This window comes from Taeniopygia guttata, chromosome 1 (assembly GCF_048771995.1).
Source record: "Taeniopygia guttata chromosome 1, bTaeGut7.mat, whole genome shotgun sequence".
Taxonomy (NCBI): domain Eukaryota; kingdom Metazoa; phylum Chordata; class Aves; order Passeriformes; family Estrildidae; genus Taeniopygia; species Taeniopygia guttata.
Genome location: NC_133024.1, coordinates 8,834,039 through 8,849,662, shown reverse-complemented (window position 1 = coordinate 8,849,662; position 15,624 = coordinate 8,834,039). Strand labels below are relative to the sequence as shown.

Sequence of the window (15,624 nt, the reverse complement as noted above, 5' to 3'; positions counted from 1 at the left end):
CATTCTGTGCCGTTTTCAAAACGAATTTTTTTTTTTTTTGGGGGGGGGGAAAGCTTTATGTCATACACTTTGCTTCTTTCTGCCACAGTAAGCAGCATTCTAAAACAAAGGGGGTGCTGGGGGTAGCTGCTGTTAGATGTCATCACCTCTCTTCTCAGTGTGCAGGCACTATGCAATGCCTTGGGTGAATGCTTTCAGAGGAGAGACCAAGACACAGCATTCAGCACAGCCAATGCATAACGCAGTACCTTAGGCAAACACTTATTTCAAAGGAGTTGTCTAAAAATATATACTTCTTTTGTCTCCTCTGCCCTTCATGGGTGATGACTGGGCTCCTGTGTAGTTTAAAGATGAGATGAAAGGACTCAAAATAATAGGTAAGAGGAAGGGGGGAAATGGCATGAGAGTTAACAGTTCCTTACACAAGAGACAGACATCACTGTATGCAAGGATTACCTAAACTGTTATTTTAAACGTATTTACATGCTGACCAACCAGCTCCTGGTACTTGTTCATAATGAAATGTAAAACTGCATCAGTAATACCCCATGATTTCAGTGGTGGTACTGACTCTGCACACTCAGCCAAACGTGTGCTGGGCTGATCCAAACCCCGTGGGCGGCAGGGCAGGGAGGGGATTCTGCCCCTCTGCCCCGCTCTGCTCAGACCCCACCTGCAGGGCTGCATCAGCTCTGGGCTCCAGCACAGCAAGGACAGGGACCTGCTGGAGCCAGGCCAGAGGAGGCACCGAGGGGAGCAGAGGGATGGAGCAGCTCTGCTGGGAGGAAGCTGCGGTTGTTAGTCCAGACAAGGTTATGGGAAGACCTTAGAGCACCTTCCAGTGCCTAAAGGGGCTTCAAGAGAGCTGGAGAGGGACGTTTCACAAGGGCATGTGGACACAGGGCAGAGGGAATGGCTTTAAGATGAAGGAAGGTAGACTTAGATTTGAAATTTGTAAGAAATTTTTTGCTGTGAGGGTGCTGAGGTACTGGAAGAGGTTGCCCAGGGAAGTTGTGGCTGCCCCATTCTTGGCAGTGTTCAAGGCCAGGTTGGAAGGTGCTGTGAACAACTGGTTGAGTGGAAGGTGTTCGTGCCCATGGCAGGGGGGTTGGAATGAAATGATCTTTAAGCTCCTTCCCAAGGCAAGCATTCTATGAGTCTACAACCTATGACATGAATAGCTGCACAATATTTTTGCTTTCTGGATCAATCTAATTCTTGCTGCAAATGCTAATGAGGATTTTTTTTTACTGTGGCCATGTTAAATAGCAGAAAATGAAGTGGGATTAGAAAGTAAAAGGGACTTGGGAATAACATCTTGTAGCTTGCCCTTCATTCTCTTTCTTCCTTCACTTTAAATAACTGTGGCACAAAAGCTAAGAACCCCAAGTCACCGGTCCCCTACCACACACACAGAGGACAGGCACACAGTTACACTCCTGTGGGGACAGCACACATCACTTGAAGTGACACAGGCTCCCTTGGCTGTCCAAAGGCGAATCACTGAGCCATGTGTGAGGCATGTGAGAGTCAATGAGGCTTCTTGAAAAAACCCAACAGCAAACCAAAGGATTCTTTCAGAGTAAAATGTGAATTCAGGGAAAAAAAAAGAAATGTGCAATTATATTAGCTACTGGAGGAACTTCCCTCTTCCACAGAAACTCTAGTAAAGCATTTCCCAAATCACAGCATACAAGAGACTGAGCACCAGGGCATCCAACTCCACCCTTGAATTTAATCACTTATTCTCACTCAGTACCTGTGATGAGATTTGGGGATTTGGGCATGGAATCTAGTCAGGCAGAACTTGAAAAGCTGTACATTTTGCTAGAGTTACAGAGGTGCAGATAGGCAAATATACAGAGGTAACAACAGACTCCACATATGTACCTGTCTCAGCGGCCACCCAGGACTCATCTGCAGAAGTAACTTTGAGCTTGGTACTGAAATTTTCAGAAGAACTGGAGCACACAAAGGGGTGTGACTCTCAAAGTCAGCAGCAGCTTCAGTAAAGACTGGGGCCAGAGAGCCCCCACTAACATAGAGACTAGCCCACTTTGCCTCCTATTTAGTGAGAAATTTTGACCACCTTCCCAGACTAGACTGGATGAAGAGAATCCAGATCATCTGTACTGTGGATGAGGACAGTTCTCTCTCCATCTCTCCCCAGTGATGCACACCACAATGCACTGAAAGCACACACTGACTTTAATTGTGGAAGCAGGCATCAGGTTTAGCTAACTGGCATATTCACAAGTCAATTATGTTTGTTTTGCACTCAGCTAAGTTCTGAGCAATTTAACCAGAAAAGTAATCTGGAAATAGTGACAAATCTCTTTATTCATTAAGAGCGAGCATTCCTTAGAAAGCCAAATCAAAGTGGGCTGCTGTGAGCTTGGATCAGCATATGCTCCTTCATTAACAGCATTGATAGCTACCAGCAGAGAGGATTTTTATGCCCCCAGTTTGTGCCATGCTCCCTTTGAGTCACCCTGACAATCAAAAGGAAATAAAAATATTATCAGCAATTACTGCCTGATATCCTAGCCTCTGCTCTAGGCTCATATCAAGTCCCTACAGACATTCCCATGGGTGTATTCCACAGCCCTAATGTGCCAAGCTGTGCCATACAGCAAAACATTGTCATTGTATTCTTTAGTTTCAAACACACATTTTCCTTGGCAAGTTTACAGTCAGTGAAGAATAATTTGCTTTACTTTTCTTATTTAAAGACATGTCTGTACTACTGCAGGAAGTTTCTCTACTCCTATAAAGGTTTCCACAATGCAGATCCCCGCAAATCATCTATCAGAGTCCACACCAGTCCTTGACACTGCAGCTCATGTCACTCAGGAGCAGAGAAGACTGGGGTGCCAAGTCCCAAAACACAATTGCTGTCCCCTGCCTCACCCCTAGTTTGGAAATCTCTGAAGCAGAAATGAAAATTCCTTCATGCAGCAGCTGTTTCATGGAAAAAACCCAACACCACATGCAATTTTCATTCTGTGAGGAACAAGATGAGGATCAAGAAGATTCCATGTGACCACAAGTCTGTCTGTGAAGAGTTCACTGGCAGTGTGAAGCACTTTTGAGTGAGTTATTGTGACTCACCAAGCAAATGCTGCTCACATTCACTCGGAGGGGAATGGTTCTTGGAATATCACACCTCTTCCACATCCTCACCACCCCACAGGCTGTTCAGCACACCCCACCCTCAGCTCCACTGCCCTGCTTGTTCTGGTAGACACTATGCAAGTTCTACTTGGTGTAACAGGACAACTGAATAAATACAGTGAATTTACAAGAGCCTGAAACCCCCATCAAGTAATAACAGAAAAGTCAAAGATATTCAGGTGCTCCATGGAACTGTCCTAGTGCACCACCACTTAAGAAACAGAGGTAGAGCACTGGTTTTGCCTGGTGGGCAGACTCAAAACTGAAAGAAACACAGCAGTGATGAAACCACGTATTTCAAGAAATCATTTCCAAGCTGCGCTGCAATTAGAAGATGAGATTGGCTCCTTAGCAATACTGCTTTTTCAGGTGGCTGCATTTTGGCTCAGCCATTGATCCCTCACATCAAGCCTACTTACAGAGAGAAGAGCCTGTGCAGAAGCTGGGTCAGGGTCCTCTCCCTCCGAAGCACAGCTGAGCATCACTGGTGGCATTACACCCAGACTGCAAGGGGATAGATCCAAAGTGAGACAGCATCCCCATGCTGTTCCATTTTGGACACTGAACAATTAAAATGCTCAGTTATACAGTTCAGGAAGCCCAAGCTGAGGTCTATGAACCTGGAATTACTGTTTTAAAATTACCTTTATGTATTGTATTTTCTGCTTTCCAGAACGCTTCTAAAGAACCTCAGACAAACAATTTATTGCTGAGACCAGGAAGCACAGGATGATTCACAAAAATAGCTGTCAGTGTTACCCAAAACAGTCATGACCTATCCTGTGTGATTGCTTGCAACTGTACCGCTCCAGACACAGTCTGGACACCCTGGAATAAAAATTTTCTGGAGAAACAGCACTTGTACTAATGCTGCAATCCATCATTTGCAGTAATGTCATAAACTGACTTAACTCCAAAATATGATGGAAGTGCACTGTTAAACTTTTGTGTGGGCTTCATGGGCAAACTGTTTTCAGTTATTATTCTATTTATGCTCTCAAGCAAACATGTAGAAACTGAGAAATCTTCTTTGTGATATGAACCAAAGTAGATTTTCGTGGGAAAACAGATCCTTCTGCCCTGCACAAGGGACCTGAACAATGTTTCAATACTCAAAATTATTTTCACATGAGAATTCCCACTTAGAGGTTTCCAGTTTATGGTCACTGATTTCAAGTCAATAAGCAGAGGGTATTTAAATAAAACATAATACAGAGCTTTGTGAAGTAAAGCTGCTAATCTGATTTAGATTGCTTCATTTCCAGCTCCACAACACTCAGCTTCCAGTCAGTAGCCTTGCTGAAGGCTGTATGTGCCTAAGTTCCTTGAGGAACTTTTGTAGTCAGAATCTGCATCAACAGCACTGATGCAAAGAGCCCACTAACACTGCAATAACACAAAGTACACATGAAATAAAGCAGATTTAAAAACCATCAAGACAATGCATTTTTCTCATTTATTCAAATCTTCTGCAGGAAGTAAACACTGAAAGATTTAAAAAAACTTCACACTGCAGTATGTACAGTTTTGTGACATCACATGAGGAAATTAATTTCTAATAAAAAAAATGAGACCAGTTAAATTACTGAAGACACATCACAATAAAACTGGTTGTGGTAAAATCCCGAATTCTTATGTATGGCAATGAAAATCAATACTCCTTTGTTTTACAGGGATGGAATAGTCCAGGTACAATATTTCAATTACGCAAAATGGAGTCCTGAACTTGCATGACTTGTTATAGTTGTATGAGCACTTCATGTTTTAAAAGTAGGTTTGCATTTTTTTTTTTTCCAGACCCTTTTGAATTGAAGCACATTCTTTCACAAAGCTAAAATACCACAGCAGAAGTCATGTCCAGAAGTGGAATACTGTTGTGTTTTGAACTGACCTGACTTGTTAAGACTTTTTTTTTTTTTGCCAACGCACAGATGCACAGGGTCCCCCATGCACTTTTCATGCAGCAGTTAATCACAACTTTAAATAAAAGAATTTTTCTATACATTCTTCCAGACTTGCAACTGTATACATACATGCAAAAGTTTTTAAACCTATGTGATCATATTTACACTTATACATGGAATATACATAACAAAAAAGATTAAAAGGTTTTTTTCCTTTGCATTAGAACAATACAAAATATGTATTTTTCATTAATGAAACCACTATTTACATCACCTTTTAAAAACCAATTTCAACATATTATAGGCGTAACAAGTCAACATATTTACATTATATATAAATATATATATAATATATACTTACCAGTTTACTCCTCTGTAAGATGTGGCAGAGAACAAACTGGTAATATCATGTCACTGACGTCAATGAGAGCTGTAATACTTTCACCAACATTTAACAGGGAAAATTTAAACCACTCATTTCTTTCTTTTAAAAACATTTGTAAATTAAAGATTTAAAAACATCACTAAGAGCAAATGGCTACGAAAAGTAAAAGTTATGGCTGAATTCCCTTTTGATCTCATATAAACTTCTCAAACTGAGCTATGTGGTATCAGTAGAGAAGCCCTCCAGCTCTCCACTTTTGATTCTGTGGTCAAGCGTTACCCACCATCTCTTCCTCAAGCTTTGGCAGAGGAGACACTAGAAACCTGGATATCTGAGTCCCAGACACTTCCCTCTGGAAAGAAAAGGCGTCTCTGCGTGGCAGTTCCAAGCCAATCCCCAAATCCAGCGGGTTTGGGCGCGCCACCAGGCACTGGTGACACCCCCTCGAGCAAGGCACCGGGGTCTCCACAACGCAACTGCTGCAGCCCAGCCCTTCCCAGCTACGTGGGGCCAGAGTTAATTCAGGTTAAAGTTCAGGCTGCAATTGCACTCTCAGTGTGGCATAGAGACAATTCCCTAACTCACTTCCTCAGGGGTGCGAGAGCTGGAGGCAGCTTCCCCCCAGCAGGCTCTGCTGGCTGTAACTGGGATGTGCTCTCCCTCCCTCACTGCTCCTTTGATGGTGGGATCACACCAGCACCCACTGGTCCTGCACTGCTCTGCCTGCACAGCTGCTGCTGACAAGATCTGCCAAGACCCCATTTTGCTTCAATCTGTAGTCTAAGGGCCTAGAGGTAACAGGAGCTGCTGAGAGTACCGAGGGCTAATCAAGAGATGCCCAATTAATCTACAGGGACTGGTGAAAATCAGGGATCTTGGAGATGCTTGGGAAAACGTGGCCAGCCCTACCAGTCCCTCCTGGGACAACAAACCCAGCTCCCACATCTCTCTTTTCTGATGGAAAAGTCCCCAAGGATAAAAACAGCAACTCCTTTTTACTCACCCATGCTACAAGACAAAAAATAATTAAAGAGCCTTTGGTCCTAAGGTGTCAATGCTGTAAATGTGGATGGGGTAGATTCAAAGAAGACCTCTCTTTCCTAGGGAGGGGGTAACACCAGTGATACTGGAGAATTCCATAGAGGAGGGGGCAGCTGCCCACCTAGCAGCTGACTGAGCATTCCCTTGGCATGTCCTGCCCTCTCCCAAGGGCCTCAGCCTTGTTACCTGCTGTTTGAGAGTGCAATGTCTACAAGAGATAAGATTCTTCCATGAACACCACGTCCCAAACTTAAATTCTTGTATATTAGAGTTTACTGACGTCTGTGAGAATGGCAATACCCTTTTGTTAACATCAACTAAAAAGAAAGCTAAATCCTTAACTGGTTAAACTGTTAACATTTTAACTTAACTGTTTTACAAAACTTTCAAAACTAAATGTTCAAAAGTATATATTATAACAATAGACTACCCTAGAACAAATACAAAGGTCAGCGCATTGCTCAATTCTAGTATTATTTTTTTTTTTAGGGTTAGAATCTCTTCCCCACTCTTCATATCAACTTAGCTTTGGAGAAGTTTCTTTCAACCAGATAATTCCACATCCTCTCATGCTGCATTTTCCTGTGGAGCTCTTTAAGCAAATTATAACCCTGTATTTAGTCTGGGGACCATCTATTATTCTATACTGTATATATTTGCTACCTATATACACATTGTTTCAAGAAAAATAATCAATTAAGACTTTAAAAGACATTTAATGGATGGAACAAATACCATCTTTTTAATATTTCTGCTGGGTTGACTCATATAAAAAGAATTCAGTTCCACTGTCAATCCAAAATATACTTTATCTCATTAATGATTATTCTATGAGACATCTGAATTGTCATTGGGCTACCTATAAATGCAATATTAAAGACAAACAAAATTTTATTTTTATATTATACTTCAGACAATGACATTTAAAATGATATTAGATTTGTGTGAAGGTTTTAAAATATAAATCTTCTTTGTACAGCCCATTAATATATTATGCTTCACCAAAGTAACATAAAAATATATCTTTAAATTGCTCTGTTATTTCTCATAAAAACCAGGGGGAATGTTTTATACCAGATACTGCCAAATATTTGTGTTCCCTAAAGAAAGGTATCCCCCAGAGGGAGGCAAAATAGAATAGTGGTGCATTTTCCAGCGGTCAGACAGAGGAAGTCCCTTTCAGTAGGAATTGCACTGGAAAGAGGAGGAACTGATCTTGGGCTGGGGACAGGGACAAGAGGGGGACAACAGCTTGCTCTGTCTCAGCAAGCCAGGAGTCTGGGAAAAGGATCTCTGAAACCAAACCAGATGGAAAAGAGCAAAATGCCCCATCGCTCATGTCTGCTGTGCAGACATGGCATGGACAGAAACAGCAGTTTTGTCATGTCTCTGGCTCACGATGGAGAAAACAGACAAAATTAAACCCAAGTGCAGGCTTTCATTATTTGTGCATGACAACTGCTTAGCTGCTTGCTGATGGCAGAGAGGATTACCAGTGAAATCAAGAAGCCACAGAGAATTATTTTTTTTTTTTTTTAGGGGAGTAAAAAGTCCAGCAAAACTTCTGCTTGCCAATATGTCATATAATTTAGAGGAACTGGATTTTGTCCTCTTCCTGCCCCCAGAGAAATAAGGGCTGCAAATGGAGTTAACACTGACAGCGCTAACGGGAGAGCAGAGCCACGCGACTCTTCCCCAGCCAGCAATTCTTTTAAGATGTCTCAGCTCTGACTGCAATTTTCAGTTCCTCCCATCTCAGGCTGATATAGCCAGATGTTACAAATCACAGCACAGGTGGGGATTGAGGAAAAGGGCAGGGAAGGATTTCTCAGATATATCCCACTATCCATTACAGAACATGACAAAACCACAGTTTTATCCTCAGTGCTACCTGGAAAATTATTCTAAAGCCAGATTTTCTGCAGTGAAAGGGCAGTGCATTAAACCATGTATCAGCTGTTCAGAGAGTAATAAATATTGGCAGATTATAGATTCTTTTCCCTGGTTGTAGGAAGAGGCCAACACATTTTTCATTAAAATCCTATTCCATCTTTGAGTGGAAGTCTGATGTGCTGCTTTAGTGCAGTTTCTATTCTTCCACAGGGAAGCAGGATGGTGCTGAACACACAATTCTGCTCATCCCCTTCACAAGCTTTCCAGCATTTTCCTCGCTGAATAGATGTAACTAAGCCTTCTCAATCACACTACTCCAAGAGGCATTTTGGCTTTCCCTTTTTAGGCAGGAAAGTGACAGGAATGTGCCGACAAAAGGACTCATGCAGTACTTGCATGGCCTATGAAAATCTGCCTTTTTTATAAAAACCTAGAAAAACCTCTTAATTCTAACTAGTAACTCATAACTATGGCTAAGAATTCTGAGGAAGGCATTTGTTGAGAGCAGGGCAAGGAAGAAAAATATATTTTACACCACTATTCTGGCAGGACCACAAACAAGATTTAAAAATAACAATATAAATTTTGGAAGCACTAAAAAATACATTTCAGTGCACTTCAATTATTAACACTGACGCAGGTTTTCCAATATGACGAGCTAATACCTTGGACGGACTGCTCCACTTCTTAAAAGTTATTCTTAAAATTTCACAAAACATATTAAAACATTCAAGAAAAAAAAAAGTACACTGTCTCTATGCTCAGGCTTCAAAAAAATAAGGATTATCTTACAGGGAGGGAGGAAATGCAGCATTACCACCACCTAGGCTGTACGCTTACACTTTATGTGATACCAAAAGCTTGCAGATCCAAATAAGACTCTGATCAAAGAGTACTCATAACTTAATCTGATACATACAGAACGTCTTTTACAAATTACAACCCTTCTAGTTTCCTTGTGACAATCTACTGTAAAGCAAATTTTATCTACATGTATTTTAAATAACATCACCAGAAAAATAAAAAGTTTATCAAATGAAAACGTTTCAATTAGACCATGCTTTTTTTTAAAATCATGCTCAATTTATACAGTAGTGAAGTTCATACTCATTTTTCTTTTCTTTTTTTTTTTTTTTTTTTAAACAAAGATTCAAAACCGCTGATTGTAAACTCACTGAGGAGGCTGCAGTTTATTCTGGCTCTTTTTTGATTGTTCGCACTTTTTCCAGAAGTCCATGCACTTCTCCATTCACACCACCATGCTGATGGGAGGTGTTACTCCCCATATGGCTGTTGTAAGGGCTTCTTAAGTTACTAAAAGGAGTTTTAAGCTCTGTGTCAGATGTCAACTCCTCTTTGATTGTAACACGAGTTGAACTCTCAGTAAATGAAGGTTCATTCCAAATTTCTTTGTCGTGTGCTTCTTGGCTGCTGACAGAGCTGCCACCTTTCTGTAACATGTAGTACAATATTGGATTGGTTTTGGTCAGTCTTGGAGAGTCTTTCTCATAATCGTTCTTGTCCATGCCCGTGATCACCCATCTGATGGGGCCCTTCTCACTGGGCACGGAACACATGCTGAACTGGTCAGACTCCAGTCTGGACACCGTACTCCCCAGATGTTCAGGGAAGGGGGAGCTGGCCGGACTTTTTACTGCTACAGGATACTGAAATGTTCTGTGATCTACACAATTGTTCTGCTGCACGGGGCTTCCCACCAATGATCTTACTGAAGAAATGGTGAATTCAGGTTTATTGATGGTTGCACTGGTTTTGTTTCCTTTTTTCTTGCCCTCTGTTAGTATGTTATTCCTATGTTGTGACAGATCTCTCTCACAGTTTTCAGAGAGAAGCAGCTGTTTCAACACATTAAAGCCTTTACTATCTCTAGACCAACTCCTGTTTTCAGTTTCACTATTTGAACCATGACTTACAGCATATTTAAATTCAGCATCACTTCTGCTGAATTTCAGTTCTTGCTGGTTAAGCAAAGGCCCATAGAGCGCCTCGGTAGGAGAAGCGTGATTGTTTCCAGCATCAGACACATTACTTTTCATCTTTTTTAATGGGCTTTCCAAAGGCTCAGCATGAAGCTTCCTCTTCTTCGGTACTGTGCAAAGACTCTTGGATTCAAGGTGTGTCAGCTCGTTGTTTCGGTGACTCCTGTCCAGCTCATCTGCAGGGTAATTGTCTTGATTCTGTCTCAGCAACCTACTTAGCAGGCCATTTTTGGAAAAAGAGAAATCTTGAGGTGAAATAGGCTCAGATTTCACCTCCTCGGATGCTGGAGAAGCAGCTGTGTTTCTCTGCAGTGAATGAACAAACCCTTGGAATTTGTTACCCTTGCATTCTCTTACTTGTTGTGCATTTGAATTATAAGGAACATTTGATTCGTCAGATGGTTCAGATTTTATTTTCACCGTCAATATTTGCTCATTCAAAGCCTTGTCTGTCTGTTCTTGAGAACTTTCATCTCTTAAAAGCATCCTCTCTTTCTTTTCACTTTTACCTTTATTGGGAGTTCCCAGAAGCAGCTGAAGGACAGTGCGCCTTTCAAGGAGATTTTCTATTTCCGAACCTGGAAGTCCTTGTTCAGCGGGTGAGGGCTGACAACTGAATAGTTTGTTATTTTCTTCATGCATACCCAATTTATTCGTAAGCAGAGGGCTGTTCAATCTATCAATCAAGCCCACAGGTTTATCCATGTTCCCTGCCAGCAGCTGTTTGCTGGCTCTTTGTTCCTCACTCGACATGGAACTCTGCATGCCGCACTGAGCCAGGTTCTGCAGCAGCTTGCTTGCGCTGAATGCCGAGGGGTTCTGGGGACTATCGGTCCTGCTCAGCTTAGCTCCTTGAATTTCTTTGCTTTTGGACAGGTCTATCAAGTGTTTAGATGCAGAATTCATCAGCCTGTCTGGCTGGATGCTGCAGGCATAGGGTGGCGAGCTCCGCTTGACAGCCAGCGACTGGTGTGAGAGATTTATGGGAGAGTCTGCTTTTGTAGAAGCCAGCAAGGGGGGAGTGCTTAACGGAGTCATTCGGTTGGCACTGGGACTGTCGGTAACAGGAGTCCTTTTCCCAGTCTGTACAGTGAATTTTGCCACATCAGCTGTACTGTGTGGTCCCTGAGGATCGCTACTCTTGTCTACCTGTTCTTCACTCTTATGCCCAAGTAACAGCTGAAGCAGTGTTACTTTCTGGTGGGGATTCAGCTTAGAAGCTTTTGGAGTGTCTTTCTCTTCCTTGTTCTCTGGACAGGAAACTTTTGGATCCCAGTTACGAAGCAAGGACTGAGTCAGGTTATCCAGTGATGCAGGTGGACCTGCATCTGGTTTATCTGTCCTCTGTTTAAAGGATAGGTCTATAGGAAGACAGTTAGAATGGGAGCTTTCATCATCACTGCTGTCTTCTGTAAAACTGGGATTGTTGTCTGAATACTCATCAACAGTTGTCGGTGTGCTGCTGTCTTCAAAAATGCTGGCTCTCTCACTCTGCTCACGCCCTTTCACGTGCTTGGTGGTATTCTGGCTTTTCAGCAGATGTAAGAGCAAGCTGTTGCTGGGAGAGGTTTTCAGGTTACTCCTTTCCACAGTACTTTTGTATCCCACAGTTTTGGGAGGCGAGTGCACGATTCCCACCGAACTCTGAAATGGTGCCATATTGCCTTTGCTAGCGGCTGTTTTGGGGGATGATCCTGCTTGACCATTGAGATGGCTTGTCATTCCCTTGGCCAAACCAAACTGGCCCATGTCCTTCTGAGCACTCTCCTGTAGCCTGGCCATTGCTGCAAGTCTCTCGCTTGCGATCTGATTGGCATTTTGTGCTTTTAAAGCATGTTCCCTGGAGTACTGCTGCAAGTGGGCTTCACTGGAAAGGAGCAAAGCCAGCTGGCTGCACGCTACGCTGGGCTTGGGCGAAGCAGCAGGACTGGATCGTTTCTCTACCATGCTTGCAACAGCTTGTAATCTTGCAGCACACGACAGGGGCTCATTCATCACCTTAGGGCTGCTCTGCACCGCATGAGGAGATTCTATAAACCTCTCCTTGGGCAGGTTCTTAGTGATGTCAGGCAGGCTGCTGTCCAGCTTCTGATCTTTTGCTTTGCTCTTCTTCAGCAGAGTCTTCAGGTGGCTGGATGCAACACCGTAGCACCTTAAATCTTTCTCCACTTGTAAAGAATCATGGCTAAGAGAATACCCTTGCTCCTTAAGACTCTGTCTAATCTGCTGTGACAGAGCAACACTCTGCAGCCTAGAGCTGAATGACTGAAGCAAAGAGGCAAGTAATGTGCTATCCTGTTTGCCTTTAGGCACATTTTCAACCATGCCAGCCAACAAAGCTTCCTTTTTTCCATCTAAATCCACAATGGAATCAGACAACCGCCTTCTCTTTGCTGCATTCCAGTCTTCTGAAGACTGCAACAGTCTTGCTTTTTTGAGGTGCAGCATGCCAGATCCCCGATACGTACTTGTGTTAAGAACGGGACCATTACTCTGACAGCTGGGAAATATATTTCCTGAAATCTTAAAGTTTTGATCCTCCCCACTATGCCCAGTGGACTTTTTGTCAACTGCAGTACCTGAGCCTCCTGCTGCTTGATGCATTAGTAATCCCTCTAGGTAAGTTAGAACAACAGAATCCTGGTGCATCTCAGAGCCAAGCTCTTCTCCATGAGTCATGTTCAATAAAAGTTTCCAAAAAGGCTCTGTTTCTGTTCACGTCAAAGACTCGTTTTGCTCAATCAAGATGCAGAGTTAACAACAGGTAGATGTCTACAGTGCTTTCTTAGAGACTTTCAGAAACAAAAGAAAATTTATTATCCTAGGCAGGCTTCTCCCAGTGTACACTGTTTGATGAGCCAGGTTTCCAATCATAGCAATCAGACGATATCTAGGATATTTGTGGACGATGTCGAGAAGGAACACTCAAAACATGGTTTCACAGAAAAGAAGTTCCATTAAATATTTGCTGCCTTCTTTCTTCAGGAGGCCAGCTTGCTTTTCTTCCTTTTCCATCTCCACCAAGCACATAAAATTCCTAAGTCAGAAACACAAAGCAGAAAGAAAATATTTAGGATTAAGATATAAAGATATATTTTCCTTAAAAAAAGTCTCTAAACCCAACCTCCCATGCATTGTGTTAGGCAGAGATTCATGGTACATAAACAACACATGCATTCCAGAAGAAACTAAAAATCAAATAAAGGACAAAATACATGGCATCCAATTTAAAAAAACATTATGAAAACAATTCTGAGATGAAGCTTTACACAAAAATTAAGCTTATTTATCACAAGCACAGCTACTACAAGCCTTCACTAAATTTCACTAATCTGCAGCTAAAAATAAGGAATAGCAAACCTGACAGGAAAATCTTACATCACTCTAAACAGTTTTTAAAAAATCCATTGAATTTTACTTCACAGTTACATAAGCTTTTCTTCTGTAAATGTAAATACACAGGACATGCAGCCTAAAACTCTTAAATTGAACTAATAGGAAAATGCAGACCTAAAGTCAATGTTTAGTTTCACATTGCATAAGTTCTCAAAGAACAGAATAGACAGCATCATATATGACTACATTTCTGTTTGGCAGGTGGATGATATTGCTGAAAGTAGAAACAAAGTTGTTAGTGCTGCCCAGGACTATGCACCAATGCAAAATCCAGTATGGTAACACAACAGGGGTGAAATCTGTTCTTCTTACAACACCCAAACACCACAAGTTATTAGAACAATCATGTGATAAGAGTGGGGAAGAGGTTGCTTATGCTCTTGATGCAACACAAATCCTGGCATCAATATCCTCCCTTCCCTGGAGGATTTTCACCTTTGCGTTCTTTTCGTACACAAAACACACGATGGCAAAACCAAACCGAACCAGTTCGTCCCTGAAGTCTTGTTATTCTTCAAGAGTGTATAATATCTCTACTAAATACCTCCTTGGATGGGGCAGTGTGGGAGAAAAAGCTGTTTTAAAATGCACAGCAATGGTGCTTGTGCTGGATGCATCTCTTCAGTTTCACTTACAGGGCTGGTCAATGGCAGCACGAACATTTTAGTCACCACACCTCAGCAATGAGACCATTACACCACACATGCACCTTCCTTCATTCACTCACTACTAAACTGGCATAAATACTCAACATGAGCAAAGGTAAGTGTCCTTCTGCATACTGAGCTCTGTAATTTGCTTTCATGGGCTAAAACTCCATTGAAAATTTGTATTTACAAGTTTAAAAGGGATGTACATAGATGAAATCCTTGTCTCCTTAAAGTGAATGAATATTTTATGATTGATTTCCCAGAGGCAAGCTTTTAATTCAAAACCTACAGGCAACTAGAAGTCAGAAAATAATCAGATCTTAAAAATGTAAAGAATAAGAACTATTAAATAGCTGTAATGTTAACCATCCTTAATCTCCCTGGGCAAATATTCCCTTACTTGGTTTTAAGTCATCTAGAAAAACTCTAAAAAGTGAGCTATCTTAAAAAAAAAAAAGATAAAACCAAATCCAAACAAAAAATCTAACCACCAATGCATTGTTGTGTAAATGTATATACCCATGCATTTAAATATCAAATGAAAATGTTTTAGCTATTATTGAGGTCTCAGTACTTCTCTCAGAAATACATTACCCAGCATTTACAGAATTACCTGTGGAAGGCACACTGTTCCTTGAAACATGAAATAACTTAAATGTGGATTCAGCTAACTGAAAATTACTGATCATCTTACTGTTCCTTCAAAAAAACCTCTGTACCTCTGAGTGGGCTTTTACAGAGTTTCAACCCAAAAACAGAATAAAAATCACAAATAACAAATCCCTAAAAAAAAAAAAACCCAAAACCGAATAAAACACGACTTCTAATGAAAGCATCAAATATCCAGCAACAGTAACAGCAATACAATTAGACTAATTTCCTCAAATATTTGGGAACACACTTTATCTGGAGAATGTATTTTTCCAGCTTCCAAAAGTATTGCATGTAAGACAATACAATTGAAATTCTGTCAGGATTTCTGACTATCTGGTCAAAGCAAGGCTTACAGGACACCTTTAAGATAATAGTCCCAAACAAATGCACCATTAAGTGCAATTTTACTCACTATGCCTTTGGGTAATTCAAAAAAGACAACACAAAGATTTATGCAAATCCCTCAGGTACGCCAAAAGCCTCTTGCAGGAGATGACACTTGTAGCCAGTACAGTTTATATACAATA

General features: G+C 41.5%; 1 protein-coding gene across 6 annotated transcripts in view; it reads right to left on the bottom strand.

The window, feature by feature from the left end:
* Nucleotides 1-4,596: 4,596 nt before the first annotated feature.
* Nucleotides 4,597-15,624, bottom strand: part of NRIP1 (nuclear receptor interacting protein 1) — a 94,097-nt gene continuing 83,069 nt past the window's right edge. For all 6 annotated transcript variants that reach the window (XM_030262839.4, XM_041712234.2, XM_030262755.4 and 3 more), the window contains one exon: nt 4,597-13,434. In XM_030262839.4, coding sequence (XP_030118699.4) covers nt 9,588-13,076 — 3,489 coding nt within the window. In that variant the 5' untranslated portion in view covers nt 13,077-13,434 and the 3' untranslated portion in view covers nt 4,597-9,587. The remainder of the gene's footprint in view (nt 13,435-15,624) is intronic.